This window comes from Myxine glutinosa, chromosome 1, assembly GCF_964187855.1.
Source record: "Myxine glutinosa chromosome 1, kmMyxGlut1.1, whole genome shotgun sequence".
Classification (NCBI taxonomy): domain Eukaryota; kingdom Metazoa; phylum Chordata; class Myxini; order Myxiniformes; family Myxinidae; genus Myxine; species Myxine glutinosa.
In genome coordinates this window covers 405,049,350-405,070,489 of record NC_136261.1, presented here as the reverse complement: position 1 = coordinate 405,070,489, position 21,140 = coordinate 405,049,350, and the positions used below count along the sequence as shown (strand labels likewise).

Genomic DNA, 21,140 nt, shown 5'->3' with positions numbered 1-21,140 from the left:
GGCATGTAACGTGGGAAAGTTTCAATTTCCTCCTTTGGACTGTTTTTAATCTACACTCAATATACGTTATATCAAATGGGCATGTAACGTGGGAAAGTTTCAATTTCCTCCTTTGGACTGTTTTTAATCTACACTCAATATACGCTATATCAAATGGGCATGTAACGTGGGAAAGTTTCAATTTCCTCCTTTGGACTGTTTTTAATCTACACTCAATATGCGTTATATCAAATGGGCATGTAACGTGGGAAAGTTTCAATTTCCTCCTTTGGACTGTTTTTAATCTACACTCAATATACGCTATATCAAATGGGCATGTAACATGGGAAAGTTTCAATTTCCTCCTTTGGACTGTTTTTAATCTACACTCAATATACGCTCTATCAAATGGGCATGTAACGTGGGAAAGTTTCAATTTCCCCCGTTGGAATGTTTTAAATCTACACTCAATATACGCTATATCAAATGGGCATGTAACGTGGGAAAGTTTCAATTTCCCCCGTTGGAATGTTTTTAATCTACACTCGATATACGCTATATCAAATGGGCATGTAACGTGGGAAAGTTTCAATTTCCCCCGTTGGAATGTTTTTAATCTACACTCAATATACGCTATATCAAATGGGCATGTAACGTGGGAAAGTTTCAATTTCCTCCTTTGGAATGTTTTTAATATACGCTATATCAAATGGTCATGTAACGTGGGAAAGTTTCAATTTCCTCCTTTGGACTGTTTTTAATCTATGCTCAATATACGCTATATCAAATGGTCATGGAACATGTGGTAAAGTTTCAATTTCCTCCATTGGAATGTTTTTAATATACGCTATATCAAATGGTCATGTAATGTGGGAAAGTTTCAATTTCTTCCTTTGGACTGTTTTTAATCCATGCTCAATATGCGCGATATCAAATTGTCATGGAACATGTGGTAAAGTTTAAATTTCCTCCATTCAACGGTTTTCCATGTACACTCTTAACAAAACTAGCGTTTTTCGGCGCGCAATGCTCAATATGCGCATATTGACTCGGCGCCTCACCACACGTTGTTTCAGAGGGATAGGCATCTTTGACCATTTTGGTGTCTTTTGGGTCTTCAGGGTGTTTGGGCTCTTTGGGGTGTTTTGGCTCTTTGGGGTCTTTTGGGTCTTCAGGGTGTGGGTCTTTGTGTGTATTGGGTCTTTGGGGTGTCTTGGGTCTTTGGGGTGTCTTGGGTCTTTGGGGTGTCTTGGGTCTTTGGGGTGTCTTGGGTCTTTGGGGTGTCTTGGGTCTTTTGGGTGTCTTGGGTCTTTGGGGTGTCTTGGGTCTTTGGGGTGTCTTGGGTCTTTGGGGTGTCTTGGGTCTTTGGGGTGTCTTGGGTCTTTGGGGTGTCTTGGGTCTTTGGGGTGTCTTGGGTCTTTTGGGTGTCTTGGGTCTTTGGGGTGTCTTGGGTCTTTGGGGTGTCTTGGGTCTTTGGGGTGTCTTGGGTCTTTGGGGTGTCTTGGGTCTTTGGGGTGTCTTGGGTCTTTGGGGTGTCTTGGGTCTTTGGGGTGTCTTGGGTCTTTGGGGTGTCTTGGGTCTTTGGGGTGTCTTGGGTCTTTGGGGTGTCTTGGGTCTTTGGGGTGTCTTGGGTCTTTGGGGTGTCTTGGGTCTTTGGGGTGTCTTGTGTCTTTGGGGTGTCTTGGGTCTTTGGGGTGTCTTGGGTCTTTGGGGTGTCTTGGGTCTTTGGGGTGTCTTGGGTCTTTGGGGTGTCTTGGGTCTTTGGGGTGTCTTGGGTCTTTGGGGGGTCTTGGGTCTTTGGGGTGTCTTGGGTCTTTGGGGTGTCTTGGGTCTTTGGGGTGTCTTGGGTCTTTGGGGTGTCTTGTGTCTTTGGGGTGTCTTGGGTCTTTGGGGTGTCTTGGGTCTTTGGGGTGTCTTGGGTCTTTGGGGTGTCTTGGGTCTTTGGGGTGCCTTGGGTCTTTGGGGTGCCTTGGGTCTTTGGGGTGCCTTGGGTCTTTGGGGTGCCTTGGGTCTTTGGGGTGTCTTGGGTCTTTGGGGTGTCTGGGGTCTTTGGGGGTCTTGTTGGTATTAAGGGTCTTGTGTAAATTAAAGTGTCGTCAAAGGTCTGAGGGGTAACAGTAGTCTAAACGTAATTAAGAGGGTTAATTAAGAGGGTGTTTATAAACATATTTTGAAGACGAAGAAGAAGACGTCTTGGTCGCATACAGTCACGTGAAAAAGTAAGTACACCCCATGTAAAGTTTTGACTTTTTCAACATATTTCAAAATACAGCTATTTGATCCTCATTTCAACAATATTGATAGACTAGTGGGGTCACCCGTGGGAATCCCACAGGCATGGACGTGTGTGACATTTGGACATCTTGAATTAGATGTTGCACATTAAATTTTACAAAATGGTTGCTGGCAATTCATCAGATCCAGAAATGGTGCAATGAACACAATTTATTTATTTCACATAATATGTGACCCCTCACTCCTCTCCACCTGACACTCTCCTCTCTCCATCCTCACGCCTCTCCAATCCCACTCCTGCTCACACTCCCCTCCAATACCTCCTCACACTCCTCTCCAATACTTCCTCACACGCCTCTCCAATCCCTCACACTCCCCTCCAATCGCTCCTACATCACCTCCCCAATCGCTCCTCATTCTCCTCTCCAATCGCTCCTCATTCTCCTCTCCAACTCCTTGCTCCTCACTCTCCAACCCTTCACTCACTCTCCAACTCCTCGCTCCCCCCACCCCTAGCTTCTCGCTCTCCAAACCCTAGCTCCTCGCTCTCCAACTCCTCGCTCCTCGCTCTCTAACCCCTCGCTCCTCGCTCTCTAACCCCTCGCTCCTCGCTCTCCAACTCCTCACTCTCCAACTCCTCGCCCCTCACACTCCAAACCCGAGCTCCTTGCTCTCCAACTCCTCACTCTCCAACCACTCGCTCCTCTCTCTCCAACCCCTAGCCCTCCAACCCCTAGCTCCTCGCTCTCCAACCCCTAGCTCCTCGCTCTCCAACCCCTCGCTCTCCAACCCCTCGCTCTCCAACCCCTCGCTCTCCAACCCCTCGCGACACGCTCCCCAACCTCTCGCTCCTTGCTCTCCAACTCCTCACTCCTCGCTCTCCAACCACTCGCTCCTCTATCTCCAACCCCTAGCGCCTCGCTCTCCAACCCCTAGCGCCTCGCTCTCCAACCCCTAGCTCCTCGCTCTCCAACCCCTAGCTCCTTGCTCTCCAACTCCTCGCTCCTCGCTCTCTAACCCCTCGCTCCTCGCTCTCTAACCCCTCGCTCCTCGCTCTCCAACTCCTCGCCCCTCACACTCCAAACCCGAGCTCCTCGCTCTCCAACCCCTAGCTCCTTGCTCTCCAACTCCTCGCTCCTCGCTCTCTAACCCCTCGCTCCTCGCTCTCTAACCCCTCGCTCCTCGCTCTCCAACTCCTCACTCTCCAACCCCTAGCTCCTCGCTCTCCAACCCCTCGCTCTCCAACCCCTCGCTCTCCAACCCCTCGCTCTCCAACCCCTCGCTCTCCAACCCCTCGCTACACGCTCCCCAACCTCTCGCTCCTTGCTCTCCAACTCCTCACTCCTCGCTCTCCAACCACTCGCTCCTCTATCTCCAACCCCTAGCGCCTCGCTCTCCAACCCCTAGCGCCTCGCTCTCCAACCCCTAGCTCCTCGCTCTCCAACCCCGAGCTCCTCGCTCTCCAACCCCTCGCTACACGCTCCCCAACCTCTCGCTCCTTGCTCTCCAACTCCTCACTCCTCGCTCTCCAACCACTCGCTCCTCTCTCTCCAACCCCTAGCGCCTCGCTCTCCAACCCCTAGCGCCTCGCTCTCCAACCCCTAGCTCCTCGCTCTCCAACCCCGAGCTCCTCGCTCTCCAACCACTCGCTCCTCGCTCTCCAACCCCTAGCTCCTCGCTCTCCAACCCCTAGCCCCTCGCTCTCCAACCCCTAGCCCCTCGCTCTCCAACCCCTAGCCCCTCGCTCTCCAACCCCTAGCCCCTCGCTCTCCAACCCCTAGCCCCTCGCTCTCCAACCCCTCGCTCCTCGCTCCCCAACCCCTCGCACTCCAACCCCGAGCTCATCTCTCCAACCCCTTGCTCCTTGCTCTCCAACCCCTCGCTCCATGCTCTCCAACCCCTCGCTCCTTGCTCTCCAACCCCTCGCTCCTTGCTCTCCAACCACTCGCTCCTCGCTCTCCAACCCCTCGTGCCTCGCTCTCCAACCCCTCGTGCCTCGCTCTCCAACCCCTCGTGCCTCGCTCTCCAACCCCTCCCGCCTCGCTCTCCAACCCCTTGCGCCTCGCTCTCCAACCCCTAGCTCCTCGCTCTCCAACACCTAGCTCCTCGCTCCAACCCCTCGCTCCTCGCACTCCAACCCCTCGCTCCTCGCTCTGCAACTCCTCGTGCCTCGCTCTCCAACCCCTCGTGCCTCGCTCTCCAACCCCTCCCGCCTCGCTCTCCAACCCCTCCCGCCTCGCTCTCCAACCCCTCCCGCCTCGCTCTCCAACCCCTCGCTGACTCGCTCTCCAACCCCTCGCTCTCCAACCCCTCGCTCTCCAACCCCTCGCTCTCCAACCCCTAGCTCCTCGCTCTCCAACCCCTCGCTCTCCAACTCCTCGCTCTCCAACACCTAGCTCCTCGCTCCAACCCCCTAGCTCCTCACTCTCCAACCCCGAGCTCCTCGCTCTCCAACCCCTAGCTCCTCGCTCTCCAACCCCTCGCTCTCCAACCCCTCGCTCTCCAACCCCTCGCTCTCCAACCCCTCGCTCTCCAACCCCTCGCTCTCCAACCCCTAGCTCCTCGCTCTCCAACCCCTCGCTCTCCAACCCCTCGTGCTCCAACCCCTCGCTCCTCGCTCTCCAACCCCTCGCTCTCCAACCCCTAGCTCCTCGCTCTCCAACCCCTAGCTCTTCGCTCTCCAACACCTAGCTCCTCGCTCCAACCCCTAGCTCCTCACTCTCCAACCCCTAGCTCCTCGCTCTCCAACCCCTAGCTCCTCGCTCTCCAACCCCTAGCTCCTCGCTCTCCAACCCCTAGCTCCTCGCTCTCCAACCCCTAGCTCCTCGCTCTCCAACCCCTAGCTCCTCGCTCTCCAACCCCTAGCTCCTCGCTCTCCAACCCCTAGCGCCTCGCTCTCCAACCCCTAGCCCCTCGCTATATGTATATATATGCTCGCTATATGCTCTCCTAGTCCTATATGTATATATATGTTGTTGTTTTTTGTATATTCAGTCGAGCCTCGTGTTAGAGCTAAAATATTATTTCAAAGTCGCGGTTTTGTTTGTTGAAGATGCGAAACCGCAAATCGTCCGCCGGAAGCAGCGATCTCGACCGGAAACAGATTAATACTTATTGTTGTTTAAAATATGTATATTTTCGGTTATATTCTCGTGAAATCTTCAAAGAAACCACGAGTGACGATTAATCACCTGAACAACCATAATTAGCGACAAAAATCGAGGACGGGAAGCCAGTGGATTCTCTTCAGAATGGAGCACACTTCCCACCTTGAAGGTGCCCTTTGTGGAAAATAATAAAATATAATTATTAGATAATGAGGAAAAGGGTTAAAGTTTTTTAATTTGTTGTCTGCGTAAAGATTGTGTCCGACCTGATGGTTTGAATAAACCAGCGAGAGGTTCGAAAGACAAAGAAACGGAGCGAGGCAGGGGATTTATTTATTTATTTATTTATTTTTGGTCTCTCGTCATCACGTGTTCCTCACGGACAATGGACTCGGCGACAGGTCGGGGCGTCCTCGGTCCCGTCCCGTCGTGGATGGACATCCAGGGTTTGTCGGAAGAGTCTCTCCGTGCCGCGGTTACGGGTCTCGGGGTCGAGATCCTTGGGGGTCTCTGTGCTCGGGCCGAGCCCCTTCCGGTGAGGGTTCGATTCCGGTCTTTGTCCGCACGACCGTTCACCTTCACCATGCACGCCGAGCTCTGTCGGTACATGGAGTCGTGGCTTACGGTGGGGGAATATGAACGGACCGTCATGCCCGGATGTGGAGCGGACGTCGAGGACACGGAGGGACCGACAGGAGCTGTGCGGATCAAGGTCGAAGAAGAAGATTCGGCTGATCCTGAAGATGAGGGAAAAGCGGATGGTGAGTGTTGCTGAAAGGGAGAGTACCATGTGACATTTTTTTTTTTTTTTTTTTTTTTGTATACTGAATCGAGGCTCGTGAAAGAGCTAACATTTATTTCACAAACAAATCAACCAGACAAACAAAATATACAAAAAGAGGGAGCGGAAGACAAGATGGGGAGAGAAGGGGAAGCACACAACCACAACATTTGAGAGCAGGGAGAAGTGTGGGAGGGAGAGGGCTTGGGGGCAGGAGGCGTGGGAAGGGGGGGGGGGGGGGGGAGAGGTATAAAACACAAGGGGACCGAAATTAGCGGGGGTAGAAAAGATCAAGGTTTTGGATGGGGGAGGATAAGAGATGGTGGTGAACAGCTGTTTTAAAGACCTGGAGGGTGGAGTGGGATTGAAGAGAGTGAGGGAGTTTGTTCCAGAGGTGGGAGAAAAGAGGAATGAAGGAGTGAAGGTGAGCAGAGAGTCTTGATTTTGGCAGTTTAACCATAAGAGGGTTGCAGGCAGATCTTGTGCGACCTGTAGGAATATTTGGGGGACAGAGCCCAGAGAGAGCTGGGGGGGCAAGGCCAGAGAGGAGTCGGTAGAAGACGGAAAGACCACCAACCTGCCTGCGGTGAGTGAGTGAAAGGCCCTTGGAGTTAGCTTCATCGCAGAAGATTCCAATGATTCTGAACGCTTTGGTTTCAACAGCGTGAAAACGAGCTAGGTGTGAGGCAGGAGCACCAGCCCATTGGGGTGAACAGTATTCCATAGAGCTGCGGATGAAAGCCTTGTATGTGGTGAGGAGCTCAGGTGTGCCAAGGAAGGACTTCGCACGACGGAGGATGCCCAGTTGGCGACTGGCTTTGGAGGCCAGATTTGAAATGTGGTTTTCCCAGGAAAGATCATGGCAAATAGTGAGACCCAAAAGCTTGAGTGACAGAACTTCTTGGAGAGGATTATTCAGAAAGTGGATGGGAGGGTTGTCCAGTCGGTCCTTTCGGAGAGACATAGTAAGAGTGTGAGATTTATCAGGATTGAAAGACATGTTCCATTTGTTTGCCCAGTCTGTGATTTTGTCCAGGTCTGCAGAGAGTGAGGAGGCTGCAGACTGCCGATCTGAGGGATGAGGAATGGAGCGACAGAGAGTAGAGTCGTCAGCAAAGAGATAGAGAGGATTTTCAAGAGAGTCAGAGATCACTGATGAAGACCAGAAAAAGCACAGGGCCCAGAACACTACCTTGCGGAACTCCAGCCTGAACAGGAAGAGGAGATGAGAGAAACCCATTCAGGGCCACACGTTGACTACGACCAGAGAGGAAGTCCGCCAGCCATGCGTGGAGATATCCATGGATACCAAAGGAGGAGAGTTTGGTGAGCAGAGCAGGGTGCCATGTTATAAAGAAGAAGATTCATTTACCAAAATGAGTTGGTCTGGTCTTGTAACAGTGGGCACTGCATCAGTGGCTCAGCCGTGACCCCAGAACATGAAGCAGCCATGGGCTGCATATAAATAAAGAACTCAGAAATATTTTAAGTAAAACCCCCCCCACCCCCCCAAAAAAACCTTTTCATTGTTATACAAGTTCGCATGAAGTGATGTCACAGTACAATTTCCTTGGACTGTTATGAAATAGTAGCTGAAACTCCCCCATCATAATAATGTGACCTGTGGCTGTATTTTCACACTATGCAGCTTTGGTGTTGTTTGTCTTCTCTATTTGGGGGCAAAGGATTAATATTAACTAGAACTGCCACTTTAAAACTGCTGGCAGATGACCGGATTACCCGCTTTCATACAACCCCACTTTCATTGGACATGCTTTGATACAACCCCCCTTGGTGGATACAACCCCAACACACACACACACACACACACACACACACACACACACACACACACACACACACACAGGCACACACACACACACACACACACACACACACACACACACATCCCCACATCCACACACACACCTACACACACACACACACACACACACACACACACACACACACACACACACACACACACACACACACACATCACCCCCCCCCCCGACACACACACACACACATCCCCACATACACACACGCACACACACATATCCACCCCCCCCCCCCCAACACACACACACATCCACATACATACACACACACACACATCCCCACACACACATCCCCCCCTCCCAGCCCCCCCCCTCATACACACACACACACACACACACACATATACACACACACACACATCCCCCCCTACAAACACACACACATCTCGTTTTTTCATTTCTGTTCCTCACAATTCTATCTCTTTTATACACACACACACACACACACACACACACACACACACACACACACACACACACACACACACACACACACACACACACACACATACCCACACACATCCACACACATCCACACACACACACACACACACACACACCCTCCCCACATTTTACAACAACCCCGCTTTCACATTATCATATTTTTTTCTCCACCAATTTATCACGAGATGATGCTCAAAAAATTTCATCCTGATCGGATGAAGTTTTGTACTTGCCGAATTATGATGTCATAATGGAGGCAAATATGACATCATAGTTCACAAGGCTTATCCTCTTGGTAAGTGTGACTTAACGCGCGCGTTTGGACCCGGAAACAGAATTATGACGCGGCGCGTAACGTCACGGCTTACCAAGAGGATATCACAATTGATATGCTCTACCTTGAAGTTTTTCATTCAGTGTGAAAAACAAACAAACCAATTGTTAAAATGAATATCAATTATCGAACGCATCGGCGTTACTGGTCTTCTAACGACACAGTACTTATAGGCCCGGCAGAAGGATCATGTTATTACCCAACCCTTGTGGGGTATATTGATCACAGTAGATCTTCGCTCAGTGCTGCAAGTAAAACGTACCTCACAGATGTCGGGATTCCTCAAAATTTCTTTGTTTAATGTTATAAACGGCATTAGCGACTATTTAAAAAGCTAATAATATGTTTATTGTTTATAATATTTTACAAGCCCGGCTTCACCGCTGTTAGACTTCCTGTCTTGTTGTTATCTTCTTGGCGAGCCGTGACGTAATTCTGTTTCCGGGTCCAAACGCGCTCGTCACGTCACGGCTTACCAAGAGGATTCTCCATGGATAGTTCTTTGCAATGAGATATGTGTCAATCTTTTCTACTCAGCGCTTTTGGAGATATGGGGATGTAAAAAATTTAGGTTTTCCCAAGATGGCGGCTGTACCACGTGACCTGTGACGTCATCATAATCCTCAAAAGATTATTCATGCCCAGGCACACCTGTGGTGAAAATTTCATGTCAATCCGTGCAATGACTGCAGAGAAAGCTATTTTTAAAAGAAAATAAACCTGAAAATCGCAGAGCCAGAATTATTTATTTGCTGTGAGAAGCCCATGCGAGGTTTCTTCTTCTTCAGCATCTCACAACTGAGTGAACATGCGATCTCTTAAAAAAAAAAAAATCGGAATTTTGCCAAATCTGTTTTATTGGTTTGTTAATATACCTCAGCCATTGACAAATCTGGAATTAGAATTTTATTTGAGTTTAAAATTACCCTGTGAGATCGTGTTAAACAAACGATGCCTTCATGTCTGTGCAGGTGATAAATTAATTAATGGGGCACACTCGAAGCCTCTTCTCCTTCACGCAATAACAACTTCTAGCTTCCAGACCGTAAATCCAATCATCTTGAAATTTTGCACACTTGTTACACTTCATGACTTCTACTACAGTCTGAAGTTTCACGTTGATCAAAGAAGCGATTCAAGAGATGTCCATTTTTAAAATATTTTCGTTAAATTAACGATATCTGCCAAACCACGTGACATATCGCAAATTACAAAAGGACATTTTAGTAGACTGACATGCTGAACAGATCTGTGTGGTTTTCCCTCAATTGGATCACAAATAAGGGAGGAGCTAGGTTTTAAAGGTTTATGCTTAAAAACGTCATAACTCCGAAACCATGTGACGCATGACGTCATGCTCCCTGACTTTTTTGTTCGTCATGGGCATGCGATTTTGCCTGCAAAGTTTGGGCTCGATCCTTTCAGGCGTTTTGGAGTTACGTGAAAAAGTAAGTACACCCTTGGCTCGAATAGGTGGTATTGCCCCCTTTGGCAGAAACAACCTCAAGTAGGCGTTTCTTATAACTGTCCACCAGTCTCTTCCATCGAATGGGATAAATTTTTGCCCACTCCTCCATGCAGAATTCTTTCAGCTGTGCGATGTTTGAGGGGTTTCTTGCATGCACAGCTCGTTTCAAATCCCCCCACAACATCTCGATGGGATTTAGATCCGGGCTTTAACTTGGCCATTCCAGAACCCTCCATTTCTTTCTTTTCAGCCATTCCTTGGTGGATTTACTGGTATGTTTAGGGTCATTGTCATGTTGCAAGGTCCACCTTCAGTTGAGCTTCAACTTTCTGACAGATGGCCTCACATTATCCTCAAGCACCCTCTGGTCCAAGGAAGAATTCATAGTGGATTTGATGATGGTGAGCTGCCCAGGCCCTGATGCAGCAAAGCTGGTACTGTGGTACTGTGGTACTGTGGTACTGTGGTACAAAGCTGGTACATGTCTTCTGGTACTGTGGCCAAATAGCTCTACCTTTGACTCATCTGTCCAGAGCACATTGTTCCAGAAGTGCTGGTCTTTGCCTAGGTGTTCAATGGCAAACTTTAGTCTTGCCCTGATGTTCTTTCTGGACAGCAAAGGTTTCCTCCTGGCACACCTCCCATGTAGATCAAATTTGTGCAGCCTCTTTCTAATGGTAGACACGTGCACTTTGACATCAACAGTGGCAAGAGCTACCTGTAGGTCCCGTGATGACATTCTGGGGTTCTTCGAGACTTCTTTCAGCATCTTGCGGTCTGCTCTCGGGCTGAACTTGCTGGGGCGGCCTGGCCTGAACAAGTTGGCAGTTGTTTGGAATCTTCTCCACTTGTAGATGATCTTCCGGACAGTCGAATAATTGATTTCAAATTGTTTGGAGATCTTTTCAAATCCCTTCCCAGACTTGTAGGCATCTATAGCCGTCTTTCTGAAGGCCTCAGAGAGCTCTTTTGATCTAGGCATGGTGACGCCGCACACTTCAACAACAAAGAGCAAACCAAACTAAATGTCTGAGGTTTAAATAAGACAGGTTCCTCCAAGATCCTCTCTAACGATGTTCTCATCATTTGCACCTGAGCTGGTGCACCTGATTCTAATTTTAGGTATTTGAAGTAGTGATAAATGTAGGGGTGTACTTACTTTTTCACGTGACTGTATCTGTGCAGTGTCTGTATTGTGTTGTGTTGTCTTGTCTTGTCTCGTCACTGAACTACTTTCTCAAACTTTTGTGAAATTGTACCAAACTTCTGGTATTCATATAACTCTTCTGGTATGTCCTCAGGGTATTTTTTTGAGAAAATTTCCAATCTTTTTTTTTGGGGGAATTTTTTCTGGAAAAAGTTTTTTTTCAACTTAAGTTTTCAACTTCAATTGTTTACAAATGGGATATCACGTATATTACAAATACATTTGTGCAAAATAATTGTTTGAATTATGATTGGTTTAAACCATGACAAAACGGCAACTCGGGTGCAGTCATTTATCTATACTAGGGCATGCCCGTACTATATATATATCTAAAATTATATCCCCCCCCCTCTATTTACATGAAATGGTTTGGTTCATGAAATGTTTTGGTCCATTCGCAACGCCAAAGCGAACGGCGAACGCTTTACATGAAATGGTTTGGTCCATGAAATGTGTTGGTCCATTCGCAACGCCAAAGCGAACGGCGAACGGCTTGCGAGTACAGTGACAATCCCCCCCCCCCCCTCTATTTACATGAAATGGTTTTAATTAGTTTTAAAACATAGTTTAACGCCAACATAGCGGCAACATAGTTTGCCAACGTGAAATAAATGAATACGCTCTCAAATGTGCCGTCCGAGGCAGAGTGTGTTCGCCACGTTCGGCACACGCGATAGCTCCCTGCTCTCTGATTGGTTGAATCGTTTTTTGGACATAGCTCGGTAAGTAATTGTCCGATTAATATGAAACCTTGAAAAGGCACATCCTCGGGTCCCCAGCAATATACCTGGCAAGTTTAAAGTATATCGGACCCGTGGTTGTCGAGAAACAGCGGTCACAGACAAACAAACAAACAAACAAACAAACACACATACAGAGATTACTGGAATTATAGATAGACTAGGGCATGCCCGTACTATATATATATCTAAAATTATATCCCCCCCCTCTATTTACATGAAATGGTTTGGTCCATGAAATGTTTTGGTCCATTCGCAACGCCAAAGCGAACGGCGAACGCTTTACATGAAATGGTTTGGTCCATGAAATGTTTTGGTCCATTCGCAACGCCAAAGCGAACGGCGAACGGCTTGCGAGTACAGTGACAATCCCCCCCCTCTATTTACATGAAATGGTTTTAATTAGTTTTAAAACATAGTTTAACGCCAACATAGCGGCAACATAGTTTGCCAACGTGAAATAAATGAATACGCTCTCAAATGTGCCGTCCGAGGCAGAGTGTGTTCGCCACGTTCGGCACACGCGATAGCTCGCTGCTCTCTGATTGGTTGAATCGTTTTTTGGACATAGCTCGGTAAGTAATTGTCCGATTAATATGAAACCTTGAAAAGGCACATCCTCGGGTCCCCAGCAATATACCTGGCAAGTTTAAAGTATATCGGACCCGTGGTTGTCGAGAAACAGCGGTCACAGACATACAAACATACAAACATACAAACAAACATACACACAGAGATTAGTGGAATTATAGATAGATATCGACACATCTGGGCAGTGTCTGTGTTGTCACTTAACGACTCCCTCAAACTTTTGTTTCCCTGGTTGTGAAGTGTTTTTAATAACGTGGTAGTGGTTTTGAATCACGTGGTGGTGAGGTATTTTGAATTATGTGGTGGTGAGGTGTTTTTAAATGACGTGGTGAGGTGTTTTTAAATCACGTGGTGGTGTGGTGTTTTGAATTACGTGGTGGTGAGGTGTTTTGAATTACGTGATGGTGAGGTATTTATAATTATGTGGTGGTGAGGTGTTTTTAATTTTGTGGTTGTGAGGTGTTTTTAATTTCGTGGTGGTGAGGTGTTTCCAATTTCGTGGTGGTGAGGTGTTTTTAATTTCGTGGTGGTGACGTGTTTTATTACGTGTTTTATGGTTGTGAGGTGTTTTAAATTACTTGGTGGTGAGGTGTTTTTATTACGTGTTTTATGGCTGTGAGGTGTTTTAAATTACTTGGTGGTGAGGTGTTTTAAATTACTTGGTGGTGAGGGTTTAAATTTCGGGGTGGTGAGGTGTTTTTATTACGTGTTTTATGGCTGTGAGGTGTTTTAAATTACTTTGTGGTGAGGTGTTTTGAATGACTTGGTGGTGAGGTGTTTTAAATTACTTGGTGGTGAGGATTTTAATTTCGGGGTGGTGAGGTGTTTTTATTACGTGTTTTATGGCTGTGAGGTGTTTTAAATTACTTTGTGGTGAGGTGTTTTGAATGACTTGGTGGTGAGGTGTTTTAAATTACTTGGTGGTGAGGGTTTTAATTTTGGGGTGGTGAGGTGTTTTTATTACGTGTTTTTATGGCTGTGAGGTGTTTTAAATTACTTTGTGGTGAGGTGTTTTGAATTACTTGGTGGTGAGGTGTTTTAAATTACTTGGTGGTGAGGTGTTTTAAATTACTTGGTGGTTAGGTGTTTTGAATTACTTGGTGGTGAGGTGTTTTAAATTACTTGGTGGTGAGGTTTTTAATTTCGGGGTGGTGACGTGTTTTATTACGTGTTGTATGGTTGTGAGGTGTTTTAAATTACTTGGTGGTGAGGTGTTTTAAATTACTTGGTGGTGAGGTGTTTTTATTACGTGTTGTATGGCTGTGAGGTGTTTTAAATTACTTGGTGGTGAGGTGTTTTAAATTACTTTGTGGTGAGGTGTTTTTATTACGTGTTGTATGGCTGTGAGGTGTTTTAAATTACTTGGTGGTGAGGTGTTTTAAATTACTTGGTGGTGAGGTTTTTTTAATTACTTGGTGGTGAGGTTTTTTATTTCGGGGTGGTGAGGTGTTTTTATTACGTGTTTTATGGCTGTGAGGTGTTTTAAATTACTTTGTGGTGAGGTGTTTTGAATTACTTGGTGGTGAGGTGTTTTAAATTACTTGGTGGTGAGGTTTTTAATTTCGTGGTGGTGACGTGTTTTATTACGTGTTTTATGGCTGTGAGGTGTTTTAAATTACTTTGTGGTGAGGTGTTTTGAATTACTTGGTGGTGAGGTGTTTTAAATTACTTGGTGGTGAGGTTTTTAATTTCGGGGTGGTGAGGTGTTTTTATTACGTGTTTTATGGCTGTGAGGTGTTTTAAATTACTTGGTGGTTAGGTGTTTTGAATTACTTGGTGGTGAGGTGTTTTAAATTACTTGGTGGTGAGGTTTTTAATTTCGTGGTGGTGACGTGTTTTATTACGTGTTTTATGGCTGTGAGGTGTTTTAAATTACTTTGTGGTGAGGTGTTTTGAATTACTTGGTGGTGAGGTTTTTAATTTCGGGGTGGTGAGGTGTTTTTATTACGTGTTTTATGGCTGTGAGGTGTTTTAAATTACTTTGTGGTGAGGTGTTTTGAATTACTTGGTGGTGAGGTGTTTTAAATTACTTGGTGGTGAGGTTTTTAATTTCGTGGTGGTGACGTGTTTTATTACGTGTTTTATGGCTGTGAGGTGTTTTAAATTACTTTGTGGTGAGGTGTTTTGAATTACTTGGTGGTGAGGTGTTTTAAATTACTTGGTGGTGAGGTTTTTAATTTTGTGGTGGTGAGGTGTTTTTATTACGTGTTTTATGGCTGTGAGGTGTTTTAAATTACTTTGTGGTGAGGTGTTTTAAATTACTTGGTGGTTAGGTGTTTTGAATTACTTGGTGGTGAGGTGTTTTAAATTACTTGGTGGTGAGGTTTTTAATTTCGTGGTGGTGACGTGTTTTATTACGTGTTTTATGGCTGTGAGGTGTTTTAAATTACTTTGTGGTGAGGTGTTTTGAATTACTTGGTGGTGAGGTTTTTAATTTCGGGGTGGTGAGGTGTTTTTATTACGTGTTTTATGGCTGTGAGGTGTTTTAAATTACTTTGTGGTGAGGTGTTTTGAATTACTTTGTGGTGAGGTGTTTTGAATTACTTGGTGGTGAGGTGTTTTAAATTACTTGGTGGTGAGGTTTTTAATTTCGGGGTGGTGAGGTGTTTTTATTACGTGTTATATGGCTGTGAGGTGTTTTAAATTACTTGGTGGTTAGGTGTTTTGAATTACTTGGTGGTGAGGTGTTTTAAATTACTTGGTGGTTAGGTGTTTTGAATTACTCGGTGGTGAGGTGTTTTAAATTACGTGGTGGTGAGGTGTTTTAAATTACTTGGTGGTGAGGTGTTTTAAATTACGTGGTGGTGAGGTGTTTTGAATTATGTTGTGGTGAGGTGTAATCATCCCAAACTTCCAGTCTGCACCTACCCCTCCCCTATGTATGTGCAGAGGGGTTCTTTCTTGAAAAAAAAAACATTCATCCTGAATCTTCAACCTAAATTGCCGATAAAAATGTAATATCACAAACACAACAAATACATTTGTGCAAAGTAATTGTTTGTATTATGATTGGTGTAAATCATGACAACACAGCAACTCAGGTACAGTCATTAGCCTCAGCTAAAATAAGCCCGTTCCTCAGTAACGACGCGTGGTGAGGCGGGCGCAGCGAGCCAGCCAAGCTCGTGCTGCACATATCTGTGCAGTCTATGTTGTGTCTTGTCTTGTCACTGAACTACTCCCTCAAACTTTTGTGAAATCCTACCAAACTTCTGGTATGCACATATCTCTCCCGTCGGTATGTCCTCAGGGTACCCTTTGGAAAATTTTCCTGATTTTTTTTATTTTTTGCAAATTTGGGGAATTTTTTTTTTTTTTCAACTTCAATTGTTTATAAAATGTGATATCACGTATATTACAAATACATTTGTGCAAAATAATTGTTTGAATTATGATGGTGTAAACCATGACAAAACGGCAACTCGGGTACGGTCATTTATCTATACTAGGGCATGCCCGTACTATATCTATATCTAAAATTATATCCCCCCCTCTATTTATATGAAATGGTTTGGTTCATGAAATGTTTTGGTCCATTCGCAACGCCAAAGCGAACGGCGAACGCTTTACATGAAATGGTTTGGTGCATGAAATGTTTTGGTCCATTCGCAACGCCAAAGCGAACGGCGAACGGCTTGCGAGTACAGTGACAATCCCCCCGGGGTTTTTATTAGTTTTAAAACATAGTTTAACGCCAACATAGCGCCAACATAGTTTGCAAACGTGAAATAAATGAATACGCTCTCAAATGTGCCATCCGAGGCAGAGTGTGTCCGCCACGTTCGGCACACGCGATAGCTCGCTGCTCTCTGATTGGTTGAATCGTTTTTTGGACATAGCTCGGTAAGTAATTGTCCGATTAATATGAAACCTTGAAAAGGCACATCCTCGGGTCCCCAGCAATATACCTGGCAAGTTTAAAGTATATCGGACCCGTGGTTGTCGAGAAACAGCGGTCACAGACAAACGTACAAACGTACAAACAAACAAACACACAGAGATTACTGGAATTATAGATAGATATCTACATGTCTGGGCAGTGTCTGTGTTGTCACTTAACTACTCCCTCAAACTTTGGTTTCCGTGGTTGTGAAGTGTTTTGAATCACGTGGTGGTGTGGTATTTTGAATTATGTGGTGGTGAGGTGTTTTTAAGTGACGTGGTGAGGTGTTTTTAAATCACATGGTGGTGTGTTTTTAAATCACGTGGTGGTGAGGTATTTATAATTACGTGGTGGTGAGGTGTTTTTAATTACGTGGTGGTGAGGTGTTTTTAATTATGTGGTTGTGAGGTGTTTTAAATTATGTGGTGGTGAGGTGTTTTAAATTATGTGGTGGGGAGGTGTTTTGAATTACGTGGTGGTGAGGTGTTTTAAATTTGGTGGGGGTGAGGTGTTTTAAATTATGAGGGGTAAGGTGTTTTGAATGACATGGGGGTGAGATGTTTTAAATTACTTGGTGGTGATGTGTTTTAAATTAGATTGGGTGAGGTGTTTTAAATTACGTGGGGGTGAGGTATTTTAAATTACATGGGGGTGAGGTGTTTTGAATTACTAGGTGGTGAGGTGTTTTGAATTACGTGGTGGTGAGGTGTTTTGAATTACGTGGTGGTGAGGTGTAATCGTCCCAAACTTCCAGTCTGCACCTGCCCCTCCCGTATGTATGTGCTGAGAGGTTCTTTTTTGAATTTCATATATTTTTTGTCCCCCGTCGCACCGCGGAGCGAAAGGGGGACGATGGTTTTCCCCTCCTTCCGTGTGTCTGTGCGGGCGTGCGTGCGTGCGTACGTGCGTGCATCCGTAAGTGAAGGACCGCATTCGAATTTGGTGTGTGGGTGCAACCCACGTCAAAATCCAAGATGGCCGCCGCCATGTACGTCTGATGCCATGGATGTCTGAACCTTGTGAGCGGAATATCTTGAAAATGAGCGAAGTACCAACTTCTAATCTGGTGTGTGGGTGTATCTATGCAGAAGGAAGAACCCTGTTGAAAATTGGGTCGCCACGTCAAAATCCAAGATGGCCACCGCCATGTATGTCTGAACCTTGTGAGCGGAATATCTTGATAAATAAGCGAAGCACCAACTTCTAATATGGCGTGTGGGTGTATCTCGGCATAAGGAAGAACGCTATTGAAAACTGGGTCGCCACGTCAAAATCCAAGATGGCCGCCACCATATATATGTCTGAACCTTGTGAGCGAAATATCTTGAAAAATAAGCGAAGTACCAATTTCTCATCTGGTGTGTCGGTGTATCTAGGCATACGGAAGAAGCCTATTGGAAATTGCGTCGCCACGTCAAAATCAAAGATGGCCACCGCCATGTATATGTCTGAACCTTGTGAGCGGAATATCTTGACAAATAAGAGAAGTACCCACTTCTAATCTGGTGTGTGGGTGTATCTAGGCACAAGACAACAACAACAACAACAACAACAACAGGCATTTTAATGCCATTTTCCCTGCAAGAGCGGGGGTTAGCCTTGCGGTCCCCATGACAATCTTCTCCATTTTGCCCTATTCTCTGCATCTCCCCTTGTTAACCCCATTGCCCGCATTTCTTCTTCGACCATCTTTCGCCAAGTCTTTCTCAGTCTTCCCCATCCTCTACTTCCTTCCACATTCGTTTCCATCACTCTTCTCAACCAGTCACTTTCATCCTTCCTCAACACATGACCAAACCATCTCAAACTGTTTCGCTTCACAGCATCCATCACAGGCTCTATTCCCATCATCTTTCGCAATTCATCATTTGGCTTCCTCTCTCTCAACGATACTCCACACATCCACCGAACAATTCGCATTTCCACCCTTTCCAGCATTCGTTGCTGCTCTACGTCCATTACCCATGTCTCGCTCCCATAAATCATAACACTTCTCACACATGCAGCATACATCTTTCCCTTCAGCTTCAACGACACCCCCCTCCTCATCAGCATGCCACTCAGTTCCTGAAACTTCTTCCATGCACATCTCACTCGAGCAACCGTTGCCGAGTCTGATCCACCTTCTCCATTCAGCATGTCTCCTCGGTAACAAAATGTTTTCACACCTTCCAGCTTCATGCCGTCTCCAAGATCCAACTCAACTTTTCCTCAATCTGCAGCTCCCTCTGTGCACACCTTACACTTGAATGTAGCTGCCACACTGGTTAATGACCCTCTCATACCACTACATTTTTGATGAACCCACTCAGCGCACATTGTACATTGAATTGAGTTCACTCCGACACCCTTCCTGCACATAGCACATGACCACTTCCCAGTTCTTTCCACCTCACCACATGCTTTACCACTTGCCATCACCTTTGTTTTTCTGATATTCACCTTCAGACCTTTTGGCTCAATACATTCCTTCCACTTGTTCATCTTCTCCTTCAGTCCATCCATACTTTCTGCAATCAACACCAGATCATCTGCATACAACAACTCCCACAGTAAACCCTCCTTTATGTTCCGAGCCAGTACCTCCATCACAGCTACAAAAAGTAGTGGACTTAGTACCGACCCCTGATGCACTCCCACCTTCACCTCAAACTCACCACTGTTCCCGTCCTTTGTCCTTTCAGCTGTGCGCGCTCTTTTGTACATTGTCATCACGACTCTGATCACCATTCCTCCACTCCTAACTTCCTCAATGCCCATGTCACTACTTCACGTGGAACCCGATCGAATGCTTTCTCCAGATCAACAAACCCAAGAAACAACTTCTTCCTCTTCTCCACGTACCTCTCCTGCAACTGCCTCACAATAAAAAGCACGTCTGTCATTCCTCTTCCTGGCATAAATCCAAACTGCATTTCGTCAATCTTCACTTTCTTCCTTATCCTCCTCTCCAACACCCTTTCCAATACCTTCATTCCATGCCCCAATAACTTTATCGCTCGATACGAGCCACAGTCCAGAGGGTCACCTTTCACTTGTATAGAGGGACGAGGGTACTCGCTTCCCAATCCACTGGAATGCGGCCTTCTTTCACCACCAGATTGCAGATCTCTGTCATTCTCTTCACACCCCAATTTCCCGCTGCCTTCAACATACAGTCAAATGAAAAAGTAAGTACACCCCATGTAAAGTTTTGACTTTTTCGACATATTTCAACATACAGCTATTTGATCTTCATTTCAACAATATTGACAGATAAAGGTGATATAATATAACAAATATCATGAAACATTTACATTTTGTAGTCCATTGTATAATTTAAATATACATAAATGCAAATTTCACATGTGGAAAAAGTAAGTACACCCATACATTTATCACTACTTCAAATACCTAAAATTAGAATCAGGTGCACCAGCTCAGGTGCAAATGATTAGAACATCGTTAGAGAGGATCTTGGAGGAACCTGTCTTATTTAAACCTCAGACATTTAGTTTGGTTTGCTCTTTGTTGTTGAAGTGTGCGGCGTCACCATGCCTAGATCAAAAGAGCTCTCTGAGGCCTTCAGAAAGAAGGTTATAGATGCCTACGAGTCTGGGAAGGGATTTAAAAAGATCTCCAAACAATTTGAAATCAATCATTCGACTGTCCGGAAGATCATCTGCAAGTGGAGAAGATTCCAAACAACTGCCAACTTGTTCAGGCCAGGCCGCCCCAGCAAGTTCAGCCTGAGAGCAGACCGCACGATGCTGAAAGAAGTCACTAAGAAACCCAGAATGTCATCACGGGACCTACAGGTAGCTCTTGCCACTGTTGATGTCAAAGTGCACGAGTCTACCATTAGAAAGAGGCTGCACAAATTTGATCTACATGGGAGGTGTGCCAGGAGGAAACCTTTCCTGTCGAGAAAGAACATCAGGGCAAGACTAAAGTTTGCCAATGAACACCGAGGCAAAGACCAGCACTTCTGGAACAATGTGCTCTGGACAGATGAGTCAAAGGTAGAGCTATTTAGCCACAGTACCAGAAGACATGTTTGGCGAAAACCGAAGACAGCTTTTGACCACAAGAACCTGATACTAACTGTAAAGCATGGTGGTGGAAATATTATGGTTTGGGGCAGCTTTACTGCATCAGGGCCTGGGCAGCTCACCATCATAGAATCCACTATGAATTCTTCATTGTACCAGAGTGTGCTTGAGGATAATGTGAGGCCATCTGTCGGAAAGTTGAAGCTCAACCGAAGGTGGACCTTGCAACATGACAATGACCCTAAACATACCAGTAAATCCACCAAGGAATGGCTGAAAAGAAAGAAATGGAGGGTTCTGGAATGGCCAAGTCAAAGCCCAGATCTAAATCCCATCGAGATGTTGTGGGGGGTTTTGAAACGAGCTGTGCATGCAAGAAACCCCTCAAACATCGCACAGCTGAAAGAATTCTGCATGGAGGAGTGGGCAAAAATTTCTCCCAGTCGATGTCAGAGACTGGTAGACAGTTATAAGAAACGCCTACTTGAGGTTGTTTCTG

At 45.9% G+C, this 21,140-nt stretch overlaps 1 protein-coding gene across 2 annotated transcripts in view; it reads left to right on the top strand.

Moving 5' to 3' along the window:
* The first annotated feature begins 5,437 nt into the window (after nt 1-5,437).
* LOC137417071 (uncharacterized) overlaps nt 5,438-21,140 on the top strand; it is a 59,588-nt gene continuing 43,885 nt past the window's right edge. For both annotated transcript variants that reach the window (XM_078770436.1, XM_068102836.2), the window contains exon 1: nt 5,438-6,082. In XM_078770436.1, the coding sequence (XP_078626562.1) occupies nt 5,707-6,082 (376 nt within the window). In that variant the 5' untranslated portion in view covers nt 5,438-5,706. The remainder of the gene's footprint in view (nt 6,083-21,140) is intronic.